This window comes from Montipora foliosa, chromosome 2 (assembly GCF_036669935.1).
Source record: "Montipora foliosa isolate CH-2021 chromosome 2, ASM3666993v2, whole genome shotgun sequence".
NCBI classification, from domain to species: Eukaryota; Metazoa; Cnidaria; class Anthozoa; order Scleractinia; family Acroporidae; genus Montipora; species Montipora foliosa.
In genome coordinates, this window is record NC_090870.1 from 20,732,099 (window position 1) to 20,754,598 (window position 22,500).

The 22,500-nt window shown below is 40.7% G+C and overlaps 1 protein-coding gene across 4 annotated transcripts in view; it reads right to left on the bottom strand.

Annotated features, from left to right (window-relative positions):
• The window catches only part of LOC137992645 (transient receptor potential cation channel subfamily M member-like 2), a 170,796-nt gene that overhangs the window by 49,139 nt on the left and 99,157 nt on the right, over positions 1 to 22,500 (bottom strand). For all 4 annotated transcript variants that reach the window (XM_068838106.1, XM_068838109.1, XM_068838108.1 and 1 more), the window contains 4 exons: positions 10,576 to 10,750; positions 4,847 to 4,975; positions 2,457 to 2,705; positions 2,045 to 2,225 (listed from right to left, as the gene is read on the bottom strand). In XM_068838106.1, the coding sequence (XP_068694207.1) occupies positions 2,045 to 2,225; positions 2,457 to 2,705; positions 4,847 to 4,975; positions 10,576 to 10,750 (734 nt within the window). The remainder of the gene's footprint in view (positions 1 to 2,044; positions 2,226 to 2,456; positions 2,706 to 4,846; positions 4,976 to 10,575; positions 10,751 to 22,500) is intronic.

Genomic DNA, 22,500 nt, shown 5'->3' on the forward strand with positions numbered 1-22,500 from the left:
TTTTGTCGTTGTCGTTCGCTTTCGCTCTCCTTTCGTTTCTATTCCAGACATAGGTCCTCCAGGCATCATGTAACCGTATCATAGCTTCTAAAGATATGTCAAAAATTGCAATACAGAGAAAAAGCAGCTCTAAGGAAATTAAAAATCAACACTCAGCTTTAAGTTTATATCACTCCGATGCTTGACTTGAATAGCTGCGTAGCCGCCAGTATGGACCACAGATATCATGATCTGTCAAAATGGATTGAAACCGGCGAAAAATGCAGAAAGAAAACATCTTCCAAACTGTTTTCCACCTGAACATGAAAAGCCTAGACTGTGTAAGAACTATAGTTGATGTAGTATGACCATCTAGTCGCATCGAGCAACAGAGAGCGCGCGAAAAATGAAGCCTCGCTTGTGTTTATGAGTAAACCTGGGTTTGAGCCTGCAATCCAGTCGAAAACCAATACCTAGTCAGCGGTCAACTTTAAAAAAATCTGTCTTCGGAGCGCTCCAAGCTTGAGCCCGCAATATGGACACGTGATACTGGTCAGCGGAAACCTTGTTTTGACAGATGTATGCTGTAAACTAGCATGATACTCGTCACATTGCATACATGGAAGAGTGGACGTACGTACAGACGTCGATGACGTCATGCCTATAAAACCAAGATTTCTCGCATCGATGGGTTACCACATTTTCTTAACAATGGTAATCCGCGCGCGCGGAACTCCGCTAGTATCACTCACCACGTATGCAATGAACACTGTTGGCCGCTTCCCTGTCAGAAGTAAACAAGCGCGCAATAAGCGACGCATGTCAACAATGTTGTTCGGTGGAACGAAGGAGTACGACAAAGATACGAAATAACAATCGGTGGAAAGTCGCAACACCTGAGGGAAGGGAACACTTTCCATTGTTACATTTTCCAACTCGCTGCATAGTGTTTTATGCGCATGCGCATTAAACAAAAAAAAAATGCCATCCCATCCTCTCAATTTCTTGGACTAAGGCGCCTCTGTAGTGACGAGTCTGACTTTAACAGCAAATGCGTGGAAATTCGCCAGTTTTCCACAAACATGGCTACCTTGACTCCGCTGTCACCACAGGTAAACATCGTGCCCACGAAATCGATCGAGAAACCACACTACAAACGTCACAGAACGAAGAAACCAACAGAATTCCATTCACCCTCAGCTACCATCCACAAAACCTCGCAGTCAAAAATGTCCTTCTCAAAAACTTCAAAATTCTCCGCAATGATCCCGAAACTAAACAAATATTTCCCCTAGCACCACCTGTTTCATTCAAACGCGACAAAAACATAGGCAACTATACCAACCGGGAACTTTCAAATGTACACGCACACGATGCAAAACTTGTTCTTTCATTTCTAACATGGTTAAGATCTCCTGAAGGAATCGATCTCTTAAAATCACTGACCACTTTATATGCATCTCCGCAAATGTCATCTATTGCATAACCTGCACACTATTTAAGAAGACATACATAGGCGCAACAGGGAGAAGATTGGCGGAGACCGCTATCGCGAACACCTACGAGATGTAGAAAAAAAAAAGACAGATGCATCAAAACCAGTTGCCCGCCATTTTAATCTTCCTAATCATTCCCAACACAACATGACAATTTGTGGCCTATATCCATACACCACGGGCCGGAACACAGAAAGCCGCAAGAATCTGAACAAAAATTCATGTTTCAACTAGGTACGTTCTACCCTCACGGAATCAATGCACGCCTCTCATTCCATTAATTTACTCACAAATTTATGTTACCATATTTCCACCAATGGTAAAGCTCCCCCACACCCTCATAAAAACCATCAACACCGACAATTCTTCTCTTCGCTCTGACGAAGAGCTAACGCTCAAAACGTCAGCTTTCCAAATCGTTCACGGTGGTAATTCAACCTTTAGGTACACGTTTGATAAAACCAAGTTTTCCTATTCCTTAAACACAGCTGCTTAAATTGATTATTAAGGTTAGATTATTCCTTCAATTCACAGCAACGATTAGTACAGGAAACGGTAAATGAAAAAACCTGAATAAACATTGTCCTCAATGAACAATTCTCCATAGATCTGGAAGTATGGCCGAAAGAATACTTTCGGTACAAGTTCCCATGAGCCAGCCTCTTGAGGGAAGAGGATCGATTGTTGGGCTACTCCATACGCCATTAGAAACACCACCACAATCAAAAGAAAATACGTCATGTCAATTGTCTGAAAGTCAAAGAATAAACCAATGTATCAGTCAATAACTCAAGCGCGGCTTATATACATGAGAAAAGATAGGGTCTCTCGTATCATTTGCATGTCATCCAGGCAGCCCTTTGAAAACTTGTACAACTTCGACACTTTCGAGCAAGTAAATTTTCGCATATAAGAAATATTAATTTATTACAGTCTACCGTCGTTCTACGATGTGCATTAGACAGGGTAACTAGTACGTACCATTCGACCTATCATGACAACATACGGTCCCAAAACTTTGCTGACAGAGAAAATATCAAGAACCCGGACAATCCACAACATGATATCAATGCAATAAAAGGTGTGGCCAACTTCAATCGTCCCAGGACTCATACGGAAACCAAAACCAATAAAAAACAACAGTACAGCAGAAGCGTCGCACAAATTCCATTTACTTGAGGCCCATCCCTCAAACTTTTTATGCAGAGTCTTGGGTTCCGACTGAAGTACCTACAGATGAAACACAAAGGAGCAATAAAGTAGTAAACTATAACTCAATTTGAAGGCATAGACAAAGAACAACGCTATCAAACGGAATTCAATTTTAACCTTCCACACGAACTGATATTTGAAAAACATGCATGTTTAACAATTCCACCTGTCTTTAATTTTGTTTTTGGTTTGAGTTTTTATAAACCGGTTCATTTTTTTTTAACCCGGTTTAAATTTTGTAAACTGGTTTTATTTTAAATAGGGATTTTTCTTTTTTTGGGGGTGTAGTTAAAGAAACAGGACTTGGTTTTCTTTAGGGGGTCTTCGACTCAACAACCCCTCCCTGATCCTCTCCAGTTCCTGTATCCTACCCCACCCTTCCTTCACATATCTACCCCCCTTACGCCCACGCCCTCTACACAACACTTCTCAAAGACATTTCATCTTTCTCAAGACCGCGGCCGTTGTGTATACTCACCAGAACTTGATCTTGAACTCCCTACCTCTGCATCAGCAGCCTACTCCTTATGGGCAGTGCCTACTATTGTTACTGCGCATACATTCTCCGCATCTCGAGATACTCCGATTTCCTATCGGCGGTGCTTATTAATACAGGGATAGTTTTACGTGGTTCAAAACTATGCGGAGAAAACAGAACTTAGCAAGTTCTCTTGGTATCCAAAAAGAAAATAGGGGGTAACCATGCATTTTTCAGAGATAATTAAGCTTAAACTTAGAAATTCTCTTCCATTGTCAGATAGCAACTTTATCGGAAATCCAAACCATCCATGCCAGAAAAGACGTTCTAATCGTTGTTTGGCTATTTATACATTTCGTGGATTGGTTAAGGTGGCTTACAACAGTTATCCGAAGAAAAAATATCAAAATTTTGAAATCTGTGAAATTAAAGCAAAATTATGTCTCTGGTGAAGTGTTGGTCATTGCAATTGCTGTAAAATGTAATTTTACAAATCAAATCAGAGGAAGACGCTTAATATAGTGACGGACTTCCTGGAGAGGGGACTGGAAACTAGACATTTCAAAGGCCTTTTTCTCAAAACCTAGCCGTACAACCAGGGTTAAAATTTTGCGAATTAGTAAACAATATGTAGACAAAACCGTCAACATTTTTTTCAAAAAGTTCTATCCGACAGTTTTTCAGTTATTATTAAAATAGACGAAAATCAACTTTTTTGTCATTTGTGAAAAACCTGTCTAGCAGATTTAACTATTTATTTCTCTACAAAATTATTTTTTCTCGCTTTCGGAAATCCTGAGGGTTGTAAGGCTGGTTTTCGAGAAAAAAGCCGTTGAAGTGTCTAGTTTCCAGTCCCCCCTCCCGGAGCTCGGTCACTATCTTTAGCATTTTCCCCTGATTTGCATTTATTTGTTCGGTAAAATTACATTTTACATCAATTGCAGTGACTAACACTTCAGAAGAGATCTCCTGTTGCTTTAATTTCACAGATTCCAAAACCTTGATCTTTTTCTTCGGAAAACTGTAGTAAGCCACCTTAAGCTCGTCATTCAACACTTCCAAAAAGTACTCAGAGTTCACACAAACACGGCAGTTCCATCGGTAGCCATAACGTATGATAAGCTATATTTATTTAAGTCTCACATCGTATCATTTACGCATGTGCGAAATTGTAGTTACCGCGGAGGCTCTAAACTCTTTGGTAGAAAAAATGTACAACCTTCTCAACCGTTCCCCCAATTCAATGTTGTTAGAAAACTTTTCGGACAACTTCTAGTAGTTTTGAAATCAACATTGAAGGAGGGGGGAAACGGGGATGGGTGTTCCAACAAATGTGACGAGCATTGTAGTTCAAAATAAAATGACCTACAATACCGGACATATTTGGTTGGAACACTTAACGAATGGTGTAGAATCATCGCCCAGAATCATCGTGTTACAAGATCGCAGCTTATCCCGCCACCCCCTCCCCCGAGTTCAATGTTGCGAGAGAATTTTTCGGGCAACTTCTGGTAGTTGTGAAAATCAGCATTGACAGAGGGGGAAAACGGGGATGGGTGTTCCAACAAATCGGGCGAGTACTGTACGTTGACATCATTTTAACCTGAATTTAAATTCAACCTGTAAAAAATAAACAAAAATCTCTTTGGCTCCTTGATGATAGAAATCACTTTAGACTAACCTGTCTCATTTCCTCTGTACACAGGGTGAAGACAAATATGATAAGGAATACTTCACATGGCGGAGGGTTTGGAGGAAGACGAAGTAAAACGACGTAGCAGAATACCAGAAGAAATATGAAATAAACAATCTGTAATAGAAAAGAGCAAAATTGGATGGTAAGCTGTAATCACAAGGACCTTCTTTCAAGTTAGCAAGAAAATAACATTTTGAAAGATGCTATCGGCTCCCTGTGTTATCTAACTGGGTGGATGGTTCCAACCACTTATTTTCCGAATCAGTACCCATGCCTTTTTCCCCACGGAATCAATTTAGCCTCTCTCGTTCTTCTAGTTTATTCTTCCTTTTCACCTACTATGCTACCACCAATAGCAGTTTCACTATGCGATATAAAAATCCCTTTATAACCCACAACTCTTAATTCAATCTCGCAATACTCACAAGAGGAGAATGAAGAAGACCTTAAAGGGAACCTCCACTTCAACAAAAAAAAGTCAATCTAAAATATTTTCAAAGAAAGCGTTCGTATCCGAAAGAAATAAGTTTTACAATCGCCTAGTTTTGTTTTCAAATTTCGCGGGTGCCGCCATCTTGAATAATTGTGAGGTGTTACGGTTGCCCTATTGTTATTAGACAAAAGCTCTTTGTGTCAGAACAATAGGACAACCGTTACTCCCCAGAATTATTCCAAATGGCGGCGCCTGCGAAATTTGAAAGTGAAAATAGGCGATTTAAAACTCACTTTTTCTAATATAAACACTTTTTAAAAACAAATTTCGACCAAATTTGTAAACATAATTTCCTTCGATTTAAACTTATCCTGTAGTAAGACTGCAGGTTCCCTTCAAGCCCCTACAGGTCAGGTTTAAAGACATATATGGCTAGGTAAGAGCTGAAATCGGGTCATTTCGAGAACCAATCAAGAAGAAAATCAGAGTAAACGGGATCGACCCGAGTTGGTGACTAAAACATTGGAGGCCAGAGCAAATGTGAAGGAGGAGATCAAGGCCAAGCTTGACTTGTAGATGTGAACATAGAAAGAGAACTCGCGAGAAGAGTCGCAAGTATACGATAAAAGAGAGGCAGGGAAGTGAAACTCGGCCACGTGAGGAATTGGAAGCATGAGAGGGAATTTCATGCAAAGTGCGTCGAGAAAAGCCTACGGGGAACGTAGGTGAGGACCCAGCTATGTAATCGCTCAAAATCGACTCAGGATACGTGACAGACCACAAGAGAAATGACTTCCTGATATCAATACCACCATTTGATAATTAGAATAAAATTTCAGCGTGTTGATTGGCTGAGAACACGTCAATTGTTCCCAAACAGAGTGCAGAAAAGTGAAAATTTGTGCATGTTGTTGAAATTAGTGCAATGAAGGTGAAAAATTTGCATTTATATCGTTGTTAAGTAATCGCATGATTTTAAATCAGCACTTGTAATTTTTTTCAGAGAATACAAATTGTACTCGCCCAAATTTTGTTTACTCATGCTTATTTATTCCAAATTGCACTTGAAATCACTTGATTAGGTATACGTATCTCAGAGAAATGAATTTGTAAAAGATTAGGACAGTTGTCATGTACAATGTTACGCATCAAACAGAGTTTCTTAATACGAACAAATCACCTATCAGAATCCACTGGACATTTTAGAACAAATATCGGCAGAGTTATCTTCCAACTTAGCATAGAGTAATACTCCACTGTTTAATTTGTTGCTCATTCGAAGTATTTTCTTTTATTTTTTCCCTTTGCGTGGCGGGCGGAATTCAATAAATCCTGCAATCTGATTGGTTCCGGAAGTGGGCGGCATTTTCTCATCCGGCCCGCTCACGGCCGGCGGAATCCTAGCTTAAGTTGCGTGAGCTTGTGAGATGACCTTATAGGCCCAATTTCACCCTAGACGCAACGCACGCCCAGCATGATTTCGTGTATCACGAAATTACAAAAATTTGAAAATCTCAGAAAGCCTTTCAGAATCTTCTTCGTCAAAAGCCATCCGTAGATAAATCTTTTACGTCCTGATTTGGATGCGTTCTCGGCTACATTTCAGAATACCCCGCCACTTATTTGCATCTCATTGAATAAGAATAGGCTCTATTGTATTAAGTCTCGTTCTTCAAAAGATGCCGCATAGGGGAAACAATAGTGGTTAGCTGTGGCGGGGTATTCTGAAATTGCTCGCGTTCTCTACTTATCATGTCATAATTTTATCGTAGTATGTTATGTCTATATTTGTTTAAAATATATCGATTTGAACTTGAATAGTTTCGAACATGACGAATTGCCGAGGCGAAGTTTGTTCACCGCTCCACAAAGACAGCAACCTCTGCCACTCTTTTGAGCAGAAGCATCTTTGCAAAAGCATTTACTTTTGCGTCCCAGGTATCCCAACAAATCGAAACTGACAAAGTAAAAGTAAGTTTTAAATAAGTAAGGGTTGCATTTCAGCATTGAAATAATGTCACCTACATGTAGCTCGTTAGCTTCAGAATTGTTCTATTCCTTTTGATGAATAGCCGAACCGTAAAAAATCCGCTTTGGTGATTCTCTAGTGTCTAAATTAGTCGACTCCATAAAGATAATAGGGAATTTTAGCGGTTTCTCTTGTTAAAATCACCACACGACGATCAGGCTAATGGCAATGGCTAATCGGAATACACTATTCGAGATTCAAAACAATAACAAACGATCGCGTTGCGTCTAGGGTGAAAATGGGCCTTTAAATTTCCATTTTTTTGACACCGAATCCGTTTACATACAGAAGTTACTTTTTATGAGACAAGAGGTTTGGAAAAAGAATTCAAAATAAAAGTATTTCTCTATGAAACGTTCAGTTTGTAAGTCGCTTTAATACTACATTCGCTACCAAGCGAAGTGCGAGTCAACAATTAAAAAAATGATTTCAGAGAGGCAGGAAGAGAGAGAGGGTCTAAGGGTCGGTCCGTATAGCGAAAAACTGTGAGCGAGGTCTTGAAAATGCTACCCTCGCCCAGCTGACAAATAACATATATAGACTGAGAAACATTACTCAGTATTAAGCCTCAGGTACACGTTGTAACATTATTAGAGGAAGAGGTTCCAAGATTGTTATAAGAACGCTTCTAACAATGTTGGATGCGCATACAACCTTGTTGGAAACACGTCACTTTAGTCTTTGCAATACAACATTGTTGAAAGGGCGGCCTACATTAAATTCTTGTAATCAACTATAAATGAAGAGCTTGTGAATGTTATGAGGTACTGTACTGTGAATAAGCTATCTATCAACTTTAAAAAGACCAGTTATATGATAATTGCATCACCTAGGAAAAAGGTATCTATTAACGTAACAGCTTGTGATATTCAACAGAGAAGTGATATTAAGTATTTAGGAGTTTTTATGATACTTTAAAATGGGATACCCACATACAGCATGTTAATAATCGATTAGCAAAGAATCTACGCATACTTAACAAGCTTCGCTATTATGTCTATTAGTACTCTTAGGCAACTCTATTATAACCTCATCTACCCTTATATTTCATGTGGTTTGATCAGTTGGGGAACTGTAAGCCAAAGTCGACTTCAAACTGTAAAAAGAAAAAAAAAACCAAATGTATTCGGTCCATATTTTTTGCTTCCCAAAGAGAAACTGCTTCTATTTACTATAACCTATTTCGAAATTCACACTTTTGATAGTGTATTATGTATTCAATATTAGGATGGCATCCTTTATCTATAAACTTAAGCATTTCCCTGATAACACCCCAGGAGTTCTTCATAATTTAATAATACCTGCATCCAGAATTCATATCTATAACACTAGATATGCCTCAAGAGAGAACTTATACAGACCAGAGTTCAAAACCAATTATGGACTTTCAAGATTTACACCGAGAGCTTCTAGAATTTTGGAAAACATACCTTATAATATTAAAACTTTACCTTTTCCTTCATTTATTAAACAGTATAAGCGCTACCTCCTTGAAAACCAAATATAATAATGATAATTAGGAAGGAAGGGAATATGATTATTATATTCCCTTCCTTCCTGATTGTTATTATTGTTATTGTTATTGTTATTGTTATTGTTATTGTTATTGTTATTATTATTATTATTATTACTTATCATTTTTTTGTGTGTTTGAACTTAATGTAATACTCCTTAGATGCAACTCATTGATGTAAATAAATAGAGGATATTACACGGTGGTGAGAAGATATGAATTTTATGTTCGAGTGGCAAGAACAATATCTCACGAGTGAGCAAAGCCAACGAGTGAGATATTGTTCTTGCCACGAGAACATAAAATTCATATCTTCGAGCCAACGTGTAATGTTCTTTTTATTATATGGAGACTACATATTGAATATTTCCGATTTTATTGTGTTTCAAAGTACCAAAGTTTTACAAATACGGCCGGGCTTTATAGCAAACAGAAAATATTCTTCTTCATGTTTTCTTCTTCGTGTTCTCGTTTTCAGTTTTTCTGTAAACTCTTTAACTTCTTCGTCGCTGATGGACGTAAACCTGCTCGCCATGCTTTTATTCTAAACAACAAACACGACGGGAGAAACCAATTCAACATAAGCAAAAGGCAGGAATCGTGACGTCACTGAACGATACAACACTCACAAAGGTGACATACGGAAAATACGCCACTCGGGTCCCGGATGAAGTGGCGTATGGAATCTACGAGTTGTTTATTTCCCAGTAAAACACTCTCCACCATATAATAATATTGTATATTTATGTAAATTTGTTAATTTCTTAATTTATTACTATTATTTAATTTTTATCTGTACTATCTATTTTGCCAGTTCACTTCTATACATATATGTCTATATTTTTGTTTTCCTTTCATTTAATTCCTGTGGTAGTGGCCATCTCGAAAGCATTTGCTACTATGGCCACTACCCACTTTTTCATTTTTTCTCACTCAAGTATAATTAGTCTGTTTCCTTCTTTCTTTTAATTGTTATGTCAATTATTTATTTTCTGAAATAGTGCATAATAATAATAAATCTTGAATCTTGAAATCTTACACACTTCAACATTTGTCGGATAGTGGAGAAAATGTTTGATCGAAACCAAAACATTCTTCCAACAAAAAATGTTGAACAAACGTCATCAAACATGCATGGTAACATCGTCGATCCAACAAATGTTGTATAACAATGTTTGAACGTGTAGCCGGGGCTTTAAGGAGTTTAGGCACGCGACATTTTTGAGACGTTGACGGCAACCCGAAGAGAACATTTCGCGTGCCAGGACAGTGGATTTTTATACCAATCATCTCTCATAGACAAAAGATACGATGCTTAGCAATGTGAATGACAAGTTAAAAGGAAAAACAGCTCACTTCCGGTTGCATTCTGCGTCTCAAAAACCTGAATACTGTTGACAAAATTAAGTCGAGGACCTCCGTGCACACTTCATTTGTACTCACTGGCATGTGACCAGTCGCAACCAGGGTACTTGCTCGAGGAAAAAAGAGAGAGGACCCTGGGAACGAGGTTGCTACAACAACAGCACAGTCAGAACACATTAATATAGTACACGTTCTACTGCGAATTGTTTCCGTAATCTGCAAAAGGATAACAAGGAAAAAATGAATTGAAGATTTCAAGGACCACGTGAAATTTGCCTACGTTAAACATCTTTAATCAGATGGATGGATGGATTCTGAAGTGACGTTGTCGTTCCTCAAGTGCTCTGGATTGTTTAGTTAGAGGTAGCACTCACCACATTTCCCCAGAATTTGGTGATTGGTGCTCGATAAAACTCGTATAGCTTCTCTCCTATGCACAGATCACTGTTTAAATTATAAGACTCTCCGAACATTTCAAATGGTCCTATACGTTCAAACGTATTCTTGCAACTCTTCACATCATTCAAAGAATCATTGCTTTCTGAGCAGCTGCAAAAGAAAAAAAAGTAAACAACAACCGTGATGAATCTGTGAATCTCGCTCGAATTCAAAGTTGCTATCATCACGATAGTGGCACAAACAAACTAGCTAAGCAAAAAGACCCAGACATAATGAATCAACAAACTTTCTCTGACTGCCATTGCCGATCGCCGAATTTTGCAAGACGTAATTGTTATGACACTCGCTTTATGTTTTAGGCTTGTTAAAGCTCTTACAATTTTAATACAATGCTGTGAAATAGCGAAAAAAATTAAGCCGAAACAATGACAATGACTCGATGATTAAAATATCCGTTTGATAGAAGACGAAATAAAAGAAGAGTAGACGTCCCATCCAATCGTCTCTAAAATTTGTAAGACCAGTCTGAATTTTCCTTTGCTTGTGTGTTAGTTTTCCTTCGTTATCCCGTTTGTCTGCGGTGGTGATGCACAGAAAACTATTTATGACTGTGTTTCAGACTTTGTAAACAAGTTATTGGAGTGAGAGCCTTTGTTACTAAAGAAAATCAAGCTGAGTGCTCGAAATTCGTTTACCGTCACGTTTTTGAATGAACCCTACTTGGATTCCGGAGGATTAACCCATCACATTTCCTTAAAAATTCATGGATTTATGGTTTGGATTGTCATCGACTGTGGACTTTGTTGAGTGACTTTTCGTGCAAGAAATCGTTGAGTAGCAATTCGAGGAGTTTCACCGCGTGAAGGTACATTTTGTCTACCCGATTTTATTATTTTTGCTGTTGTTGTCGTCATTGAAATCCGATATGGCAGACGGTGATTTGCCTCACGTTGATAACCAAACTATGCCTTTGGTATCGTATTACTATCTCTAGCCCCTCTAGTACATCTACGTCTTCTTCAGCCGCTCAACTAGCCAAGCTAAAGCCAATTCTGTCGGAAAAGACACTTGATCAGTTACGAAAGGCTAGAGCAAGGAAGCTAAAGGAAGAATTGTTGAGGTTGGACAATGAAATTGCAGCGGCTGAGGATGCTGCTGAATTAGCTAAGATTAAAGATATTTTTTTATGGTGAACAGTTATGAGGTGCTGTGCTCCTGCTGTTGACGTCGGTAATATACAAGATTTTGAAGATGATAAGCTCATTAAACCGCGTAATTCCGAAGTGATAAGCACTTATTCTACTACTCAAGTTAAAGAACAGAATGTTGTCAAGCACATACATAAAACAGTTAATGATGAGTAGTTCCTGTAATGGGAATCGGCCAGGAATGATACATCGGTTGTTAAGGTTCCTTTGTTCCTAACATAGATTCCATTGTAAGGATATTGACAAGTTTCTGGTGATCCGAGCGAATATTTTTGGTAAGGTGGCTCACAACAGTAGCTCACAACAGTTTTTTTTTTTCGAGAGGAAACTGGAAACGAACGCGCGAGTTTTAAAACCCCGAAATGATAAACAAAAATGGAGTCTAAACGAATTTTTTTTGTGTGTAGACTTATGACAAGGCGTCCGGTTTTGTTGAATGGTTTTTTTCACAAGAAGAGGGTCCTCGAATTGGTTTTTGACCTCCGAGGAAATGTTTTGAAAATGCTACACACCGAGTGCACGCTAAAAAGGAAAATTGTTCCTGCCGCGATTGCTGTTTGGAGAAAGTCGTACAGGCATGGTAATGCCCAAGGAGAGAACAAAGAAAAAACGAGGAAAGGAGAGGGAAACAAAGGAGTGTTCCTGGCTGGTATAGGAATTGCTGCCATGTTCGGTCAGTATTGTTCATGCCGTTGGCGACGACGAAAGCGAAAAGGAAAATCACCGCTTCAAGGGACATCAACCTAACATATGCAGTGTAACTCAATTTCCCATTTTTTAAGTGCATTAACTATCAATATTCTAAAAAATATTCCCAATTTGATTTCCAGCTCCCCTGTCCTTGCAGAATATTGTCAGTGAAGAAAAAAGAGGACTGAGTACATGTAGTTTGTTTATTGTAAAGTGCAACTGTTGTGGAAAGCTGAATAATGTCAACACTTCTGGCCATCACATAACTGGAAGCCGAGGGCCAAAATCTGATGACATCAACACAAGAGCAGTATGCTGGTATTGGTCTAACCCAGTTAAACAATTTTTTATCTGTGTTGAACATTCCATCAATAAACAGTGTTCTCTACAAAAGGCGGAAAAGAGAAATTGGTAATGCAGTTGAAGTAGTTGCCAGGGGCAGTTGCCGGAGTAATTTAAACCTAGAGAGAAAAATAGCACAAGCCAACTCCAAAACGACGAGATGGTGATGATGATTTGCCTGGTATAGCAGTGTCATATGACATGGGGTGGCAAAAAAGAGGAAAAGGCCACAACTCCCTAACAGGGCAAGGGGCTGCAATGGGTGTTGCCACAGGGAAAGAATTGTCCTATGCAACTAGATGTAAAACCTGCAGGTTCTGTGATGCTGGTAAAAAGGCAGGCAAAACTGTAAAAAATCATGATTGCAGGAAAAATCATGCTGCGTCTTCAAAATCCATGGAACGAGAAGTGGCATGCCAGCTCTGGTGCAGTGCACCTGATGCAGGAGTCAAATTTTCTACTTACATTGGAGATGATGACAGCACAACTCTGGCTGATATTCATACCAAAGTGCCATATGGTGTGGAAAAATGGACAGACATCATTCATGCCAAGAGGTCTCTCACCACACGCTTATACAACCTTAAAGACCGGTTCAAAAATCCAAACTGTTCCATTTTAAGTTTAAAAGTGATCAATTACTTTTCAAAATGTTTTAGCTATGCCATATCTCAAAATGTTGGTGAGCCTGAAAACTTGAGAGCAAACCTAAAGTGCATTGTGCCACATGCATTTGGTAATCATGCAATATGTGATATTTCCTGGTGTGTATTTAAGAAAAGTCCTGCCACTTACAAACACAGTGATTTACCCAATGGGAAGGATTCGCAAGGTGAACCACTGCAAAGGGCTTTAAACGAGTATACCACCGATGTCGTTATGAGCAAGCGTTCTCCTGGTGCTAACTCTCAAAGAAATGAATGTTTAAACAGTATTATTGCTTCAAAAAACCCCAAAACTCGCTTCTATGGGGGAAGTGAAAGTAACGACTTCAGAGATGCATGTGCAGTTGCTCAAAAAAATATTGGCTACAACTATGTGAGTAGAGTGCTTGAAGTTCTTAACATTGAACCTGGGCATCTTTGTCAGTTACACGGTGACACAATGAAAAAAAAAGGTTAACATGGACAGAAAAAGAAAGTCAGACAAGAAATTCAAGTAAAGAAGGAGTCAGTTGCATGGTCAAAAATCAGCTCAAGCACTTCGTAAAGAAGCTAAAGAAGGAACAACATATGGGAACTCAGTAGGTTTGAACTTAGATCATAGGATACAACAGCCTGCACTAACATCACTGATTGACTTAGATCGTTTGATGAAGTATATATCAGTCAGTGAGCTAGTGAAATATGAGAAATTGGTACCACCTTACTCAAAAAAACCTAATCAACTTACTCTTTCGTATGATCCTTCCAAATTCTACAAGTTTGTTGTATTTGATAAAGAGACATCCTGTACCGGTAAAAATGCAGAGCTTTGTCAGTTGTCAGCTATTGATGAAACAGGAGTTAAAATTTTCTCTGAGTACATTCTGCCATTAGGAACCGTAAGTTATGCAGCTTCACGTGTTAATAAACTATCTGTAAGAACCATCAATGGAGAGAGGAGCCTTTGCAAGGAAAATCAACCAGTTGATGATACCATGCATCTCACTTGAACAAGTACTTCAGAGGTTTCTGGCCTTCCTTGTCAACGTTAAACGGGGACTAAATAGGGAGGCTCTCACTATTCTGATTGAACATAATTCCTCGATATTTGACACACCAATACTTCTCCGGAAAAGCAATGCAGAATTCCATTCCAAGCTAAAAGAACTGAATGTTAATTTTGCCGACAGTCAAATTCTTGTCAAACACCTTATAAAAGAAAACCACCCAGCACTTCAGCTTTCATCAGGCAATTTTTGCCAATCAAACCAGTCTTCTCTTTATTCGCATCTCTTTCAAGAAGAATTTGAAGCGCATGATTCTGTAAACGCTCTACATAAAATTCTTTTCACGACATCACTCCAACTGAGCAAAGAAAAAGTTGTAAATTACTCCTCAATCATAAACGTTTCTCAAGCAGTCGACAGCATGTTGTACTTTGATGGACGTCAAGAAATCCTTCAGACCTTCAACGGGAAGCTGTTCAACTCCGACGGCGATAATGGAGTCATCAAACAATCTATGGCCTTGAACATTGCTGGAACTCATCATCATCATCGTATTTCCCACTGGGCACATGTCTGGCCTTGGGGCACTCCTGGTGGGGTTAGATTTACATCCACCGGTCGCATCAGATCTGTTTTTGTCATCATACTTTGTCTTGCGTCCTTGTATCAAACAATAATTGTTTCTGCATCGCCCTGTTCCCTAGTCTACAGATGTGTCCCAGATATTTGATATGGTGACGTTGGCAAAAGGTGTGGATGGGGAGTGTGTTAGTTATCTCCCTCAATTATCGTTTGAGATCCTGTACCTCCAGTCTACCTCTTTATCAGTTGTTGTTTGCCTTTCCTTGTTTGTGGGTGTATTTATGGGTTGGTACTACCCTTCACCATTTTCCACAAAAAAACCATTCCAAATCACTTTGATTGTATTGAGCTCCTTCTCTGTTAGTGAACATGCTTGGATGCTGTAAAGGAGCCGGGAACGCACACACGTCAGAAATCTAACTCGGGTCGACAGCTTGATTCGTCGATCAGTGAGGGCATGTTTAAGCTCATTCCATTTTTGGTAAGCCGCTCCAGTCCTTGCATATAGGAAACGACATGATTTCTTTTCGTCGTTAGTAATAGTGTACCCAAGATACTTAAAAGTTCGTACGTTCTTGATTATGTTATCACCAATGGTAATCAGACTTTCTTGGCTCTTTATTTCCTCATCTAAATTAAAAGTCACCTACATTGGAGCCCAACTGGGCTCTCGTATTCTGACCTTTGTGAATTATATATGAAGTTCGGTAAAAAAGTCTTGCTGGACATCTTAAGCATGGCCTCCCTCACAGTCCCATTCGAAGCGATCTCGTGTTACGCAAACAAAACGAATTCTAGGTGCCCGATTGCTTATCACTTTTAGAGGGAAATCCCTCGTGAAGAATGAATAAGCCACCAACCTCATGAGATAGCGTGTTATCACCGCAATCGTGGAACAATTCCTACAGAAGAATGAATACCGTCTTGCCTTTGTCTCTAAGTTACTGCTAAGTTGTGAGGATGAATTGAAAAATGAAACGAGACTTACCTGTAAGTTGAAGTTTGATTGAGATTTTATCACATGACATCAGAAGGTGAGAGATCACATGAGATAGCACAGCGCTTGCACAAGTCATAACTAAAAGAAAGCCACGCACAGGGTGCATCTAAAATAGTAGGCAGGCTGAAAAAGCCAAGTGTAAGAAGAGACCGGCAACCAAGAGAGGGTGGGTGTGATAGTGGAGGGCATGTGATCTCTCGCCTTCTGATGTCATGTGATAGAATCTCAATCAAACTTCATCTTACAGGTAAGTCTCGTTTAATTTTCCAATTCTATCACATGACCAGAAGGCAGAGGATACCATGAGACTTTAAAGCGTAGATGCACCCATACGACATGCACTCGAACAAGAGGAATGAAATCCACACAAAAGTAAGAGGGTGAGCATAAACAAGGATAACCATGTTTGTCATATATTGTCTAACAGTAACAATATGAGCAACGTAGCACATGCACTATTCCAAAAAACATATCAAAGCTTTCACTGGTGAAGGATAGCGGAAGCAAGGCTGTTTCCTTGAATAACCGGTTTGTTGTAATATTTACAGAAGGTCTCGGCAGACTTCCAGCCTGCCTTTGTCATGATCTCATGGACAGGGACGTGCTTTTCATTAGCTTTGGAAACAGATGCTGACCTAGTGCTATGAGCCGTGAACACCTTTGTATCAATACCACAAAATCTAAGAGTGTCCTTAGTCCACCTAGAGACCGTGTCCCTAGATACAGGTTTATGGGGCCTAACATAACTAATAAACAGTTTTGTTTCGTTATTGCGCAAAGCCTTGGTCTTGTTGATGTATGCTTTCAGACAAGTAAAAGGACAAATTGTACTGTCTGGCTCAAAGGCAGCAGTGTCAATCCTCGTATGTGGGTTTCTGGGGGTACTGGTCTTGACATGCTCAGCGACGTCAAAGGAATAATTATCCTCCTCCATGGTAAGATGCTGTAGATCTAGGTAGTGTATCAATTGCCCTCGTTGACTCAAAACTAATAGAATTAGCATAAGGACCTTGTGCGTTAAATCCTTTAAAGACAATTTTTCATTGGGGTATAAAGAAGATAAATGTTTTAAAACCACTGAAACATCCCAGTTTTTGTAATATTTAGGTTTGGGTCTACGCGATTCGAAGACCCCTTTCATAAACCGTGTAACAATATGGTTGCTACCAAAGCTTCCCTCCCTGTCTATCGTAACAATGGTAGATGAGGCAGAGCAAGCAATATTAAGGGTTGAGTAGTTAAGCCCTTGATTAAATAGCCCCAAGATAAATTGAAGGGCGTCGCTTAGTGGTGGTGAATAACAATTAATTTTTCGTTCACGACAAAATGCCATCCATTTTTTAACGTATGTGGCATACTGTTTTTTAGTGCCTTTCCTCCAAGGATGCCATGAGAATGTCGGTAACCTCCTCTGGAAAATGGTAATGGCTGAAGGATCCCCTGACACAGGACATACCATCAGATGAAGATTCCTGTGTAGTGGATGTGGGCCACTGCGGGAGGGGTGGTGTAGAAGATTTGGTTGTGGAAGCAGGATCCAGGGCTGGTCGCACAAATGTCGTAGGAGGACTGGAAACCACGTTTGAGTTGGCCAAGGCGGGGCGATTAGTACACACTGTGCTCGGTCTTGACTGATCTTCTGAAGGCATCTTGGAAGAAGGCTAAAGGGTGGAAAAGCATAAAATTTGTGCCCATTCCAGTTCATAGTAAATGCGTCTATGTGTACACTGTTAGGTCTGCTTGCCACGAGCAGTAACTACTGATCTGATCAAGTCGAAATCGAGGCCGGGGTGGCGCAACAGGATCCTGTCAAACGAGTCTTTGTTGAACATCCACTTGTGATTATCTGAGACCACGCGTGATTTCTCATCAGCCTCAGTGTTCAGTCGATCAGGTATGTGCACAGCTGAGGGCCAAATATTTCGTAATATGCACCATTCCCAAATTTGAACAGCTAGCTGGTTTGGATTTTGAGCCCCCCATATTGTTGATATAAGCGAGGGCTGTGGTATTGTTGATCTGAATTTGGATGTGGCAGTTGTTCATATGGCTACAAAAACACTTAAACGCAAAAAAGGCTGCAAGTAATTCCAATATGTTTATATGGTATTCAGTGTACCAAGGGGTCTATCTCCCCCGTCTTCTGAATGCCAAAAACAGCTCCCCACCCCAATGTTGATGCGTCTGACTGATTTGAAGTGCTGGGGTGGTCGCATAGGATATCTCGTTTGAGAGTTACGGCATTATCACGCCACCACTGAATTTCTATTTGAGCGGGAGGGGATAATTGCATTTTCCCCCGTAATCGCCCTTGTTTGCTATGAGTGCGAGATATTTATCCCGCTCTAGGTGGCGGTAGTAAAATGGTCCACACTGAGCACCAGGAAAGTTGGACACCAGAATACCAATAACCTCTGCGACCTGTCTAATTGTGGGCATTTATGTTTTTAAGAGCGTAGCGCAGACAGACAGAAACCGTTGAACTTTTTCCCCTGTAAGCGTAACTTGCATAGCAATAGAATCCAGTACAAACCCTAAGAAAGTTAATTTCTGAGAGGGTATGAAAACCGATTGGTCTGGATGGATATGAAACCCTAATTTGGTAAACAGCATGATGGTGTCGATGACATTTTTATGACATTCCGCGTAGGTGTCGCCTTGTAGATAAGAATCGTCAATATACCCTGAATTGAGATGTCCCATGCTCCGGAGGGTGGTATACACAGGTTTCAATAGTTTAGTAAATATGCACGGGGCACTAGCTAAGCCATTAGGTAAACAGGTATATTTGTAGAAAACACCGTCAAAACAGAACTTTAAGTATTTCTGGTGAGATGGGTGGATAGGAACGGTATAATACGCGTCCTTAAGTCCACCGAAGCCGTAAAACAACCTGGTCTCATCATGTTTACAGCAGCCTCTAGAGTATCCATTTTAAAACGATGGTAAGCTATAATTTCGTTACACGCTTTGAGATTAAGAATGGTACGGTGCGTGCCATCTTTTTTCGGTCATAACAATATTGTGGAAATAAATTCCCCCGTTTCCTGTGCCGCCGGAATAATGACCCCTTAAGCGAGAAGTTTGTCAATTTCAGCGTTGACAATTGAATGTTGACTACTGTTAAAGATACCAGGTCTGCCATAATGTTGCATGGGTGCAACACTGTTTTTAAATTCAAGTTTAACTCCAGTAACAATCTGAAGAATAGTAGGGTCAGTTGTGATCGCTTCTCACTGCGGCAAAAAATGCTTGAGCTCTCTGGCTTGGAAACTAGCTTGTGATTTTACCAAGCTATATACAATGTCAATAGACAAAGATGTCATGTTTGCATTACATACCTCAGACACATTCATTGGCGCTGGCTGGTTTCGCCGTCCTTTTTCTTTCTCGGCGGCTTTGAGAAGCGACTTTTGCATAAAAAATCAGAGGATTTTCCTCTAGGGTAAGGCTGGAATCTTCGCTGGCTCTAGCCATATGTTGAGCGCCCAGCGTAATTATCGCCACGGGAATTCCCGGAATGTTGAGGGCGAACCCTTTTCGTCAACTTATTGGCCTCTGTGATATCCTTCGCGAGTTTTGACAAATCTCCGAACAGGTACTCTGAGGTACCATCAAAGGTGGACAGGTTGCATAAAGTGGCCTAGTCTTTATGCATCTCTTTCTTCATGGCCAGGCGTCGGGAGTGATTCACCTCGTGGTTGTATTGAAGGTGCCATTGCAACAGCATCTGTCAACAAGGTGATCAGTTCTTTTTCTTAGCTGTATTTTCCCAGCGCCAAATCAGCGGCTTTTGTCATGGCTGTAATGGCGTCGATAAGAGTGTTTTGTCCCTTCTGCGATCGTACATCTTGAGCCTTCATGGTAGTCGAAAGCTGGCTCCAGATTGAGGGGTTCACTTTCGAGGTTCGTAAACCCTTGACATTCTCTGGACGAGGATATTTGTCCAGTTTAACCTTGAGCTTCTCGTCCCCCACCTTTTCTGACAAAAGATTATTAAAAATAGCCGCCAGACCTTCGTGAAGGGGCGGAGAAGTCTTCTCGCTTACTGTTAAGTCCTGCGCGAGTTCCTTCCCCCTGGCATAGCCTCGTTATAAGCACCTTTGCTCGCAGAGGTGAGGAGCGCGGATAAATCCGCATCCATGTCCGCAGATTTGGCGGGCCTGTCATTAGAGGTGGCTTCACCGTCCTCATCGGAGTCGTCGTACCCGTTCAGGAGCACTGAGCTTACATTCTCGTTCAAGTTCGTCAGCTGGTTCAGAACTGGAGCCATGGCAGCTTTGAACATATCCGCGAAAGCGTTTGCTGAAGGTATCTTATGGGCGCCTCTGTTCATTGACGTTTCAGGAGCGCGCTCGTCAGTTGTGTGGTCTTTGTGATCGGACATAATCACACTGAATTTTTGGCACCCAACTACGTTAGGGCCTAAGCTGGGTTCCAACTATGGCTAACAACGTTAACCTCTCCAGCAATTTGTGTCAGAAAAGGTTTTTAGTGTAGAAAAACCAAGCTCCAAGAATTTGTATGACGTACCGTGTTAAGCGCAAATCGTGCAATGACTTGCGCAAGCACCGTGCTATCTCATAGGATCTCTGCCTTCTGGTCATGTGATAGAATACCACAGTCGAAGCTCTCGTGAGCGGACACCCTTGGGACGGGATAAAAATGTCCGTAACTGGAGCTGGCCGCTTACGAGAACCGTTCTCGTAAGCTAGAGGTGTAGGGGATAGATGGCCGCTTACCGGGGCTTGCCCAGCTAACCATAAATATTGGTATACAAAAAAATACCGCAGTATTAAATGACACTTTTGTTTTATTGCGCCCTATACAATCCTACGATAATGACGATAACTAAACAGTAATACAGTACTGTATACTGCAGTACTAGGAATGCACCTCAGTGATTTTCGAAGATAACAAATCATAACTGTAACCAACATTAACAGCCTCACTGCAACAAAAAGTAGTGATAAAGTTTAAAATGTTTACGACCTCTGTCTTTCAGTCAGGCTTCAATTTCTATTAGTCTGAGTAGTTACGATAGGTAACTGCGGATGGAAGACTGCTTCAAAGATTTAAGGTGCAAGTCCGTCAAGGCATCTTTTACGTGTGTGATGGCTTGCGACAGTTTTTCGTTTCCCCGCCAGTCAGAGAAATCCAACAACTTTTTGAAAGCTCGAGCGCACCTTTCACTGAACTGACTTCTGGCGTCTTTAATTCTTCAAACTCTTCAATCGTCTCTTCATCACTCACTTCAGTCTCCTCTGATGCCCCGAGGATGTCATTACGCCTTTTCTCTCTCCAGTTGGGCAGTGTTGTGTCAACTGGAGGTTCGTGTGCGTCAACCTCGACATCGCCAAAACATACGTCTAGATCTGGAGAGATGCGAGACAAGAGCTCCTCAATTTCGAGCAACTCTTCGCCGGCGAATGGATCGTCGCCCATTTCAGTTTCCTGGTCTGGATACATTCCAACATCCTTAAAGCAGTTTGAGATTACTTCTGATAGTATCTCCTCCCAAGCGTTCACCATCCACCTTATTGCCATCAGAAGGTTAACAGACCTCACAATTTCGCTCGCCGTCTTCTTGCCGTCAATTTAACTTGCAACGTGTCGCAGTAGCTTTCGCTTATAGTACATCTTCCACATCTTTATTATTCCTGCGTCCAGAGGCTGGGTGCGTGAGGTGGTGTTTTTCGGTAAGAACTCGATTTGAACATTTGAGAACATACCTTTCAGGGAGCTTGGGTGACATGATGCGTTGTCAAGGAACAGGATAATGTGCCGGTTTTCACCCTTCATCTTGCCATTGAGCTTAGTAAGGACATTGTCCATTATTTCAGTTCTCATCCACCCCTTGTCGTTATTAAAATATTGGGCTCCACAAGGTCGTGAAATATCTTGCAACTTGGAAAAGCAGCGGGGCTTTCGGCTTTTGCCAATCAGGATGGGGCTTTCCTTGGCACCGGCAGCATTCACAAGGAAGGCGGCGGTAATTCTTTGTTTGGCATTCTTTCCTCCTTGACAGCGCTTTCCTTTTTCTGCGAGTGATGTCGTGGGCAAAGCTTTCCAGATTGTCCCTGTCTCGTCCTCGTTCCAAACGTCTTCTGGAGCAAATCCCCTTGTCAGTTCTTTGACACGCTTACTCCAGCTTTCGACAGTCTCTTGGCTTACATCTCCTTCCTTGCCAGCAATATTTAGTAGGGCGATATTATGCCTTTGCTTCCACTTTGCAAGCCAGCCGTCGGTTCCTTTGAATAATCTTTCGCCGAGTTGTTCTGCGATTAAGCGTGCTTCCTCCTTGAGATGTGGCCCATCCACTGGAATATTGACTTCTCCTGCCTTTACGTACCATTCCCAAAGAAGATGGTTTACCTTCTCGAACTTCTCATTGTTGTTCCTCCTGTGACTTCCTGTACCATTCCTC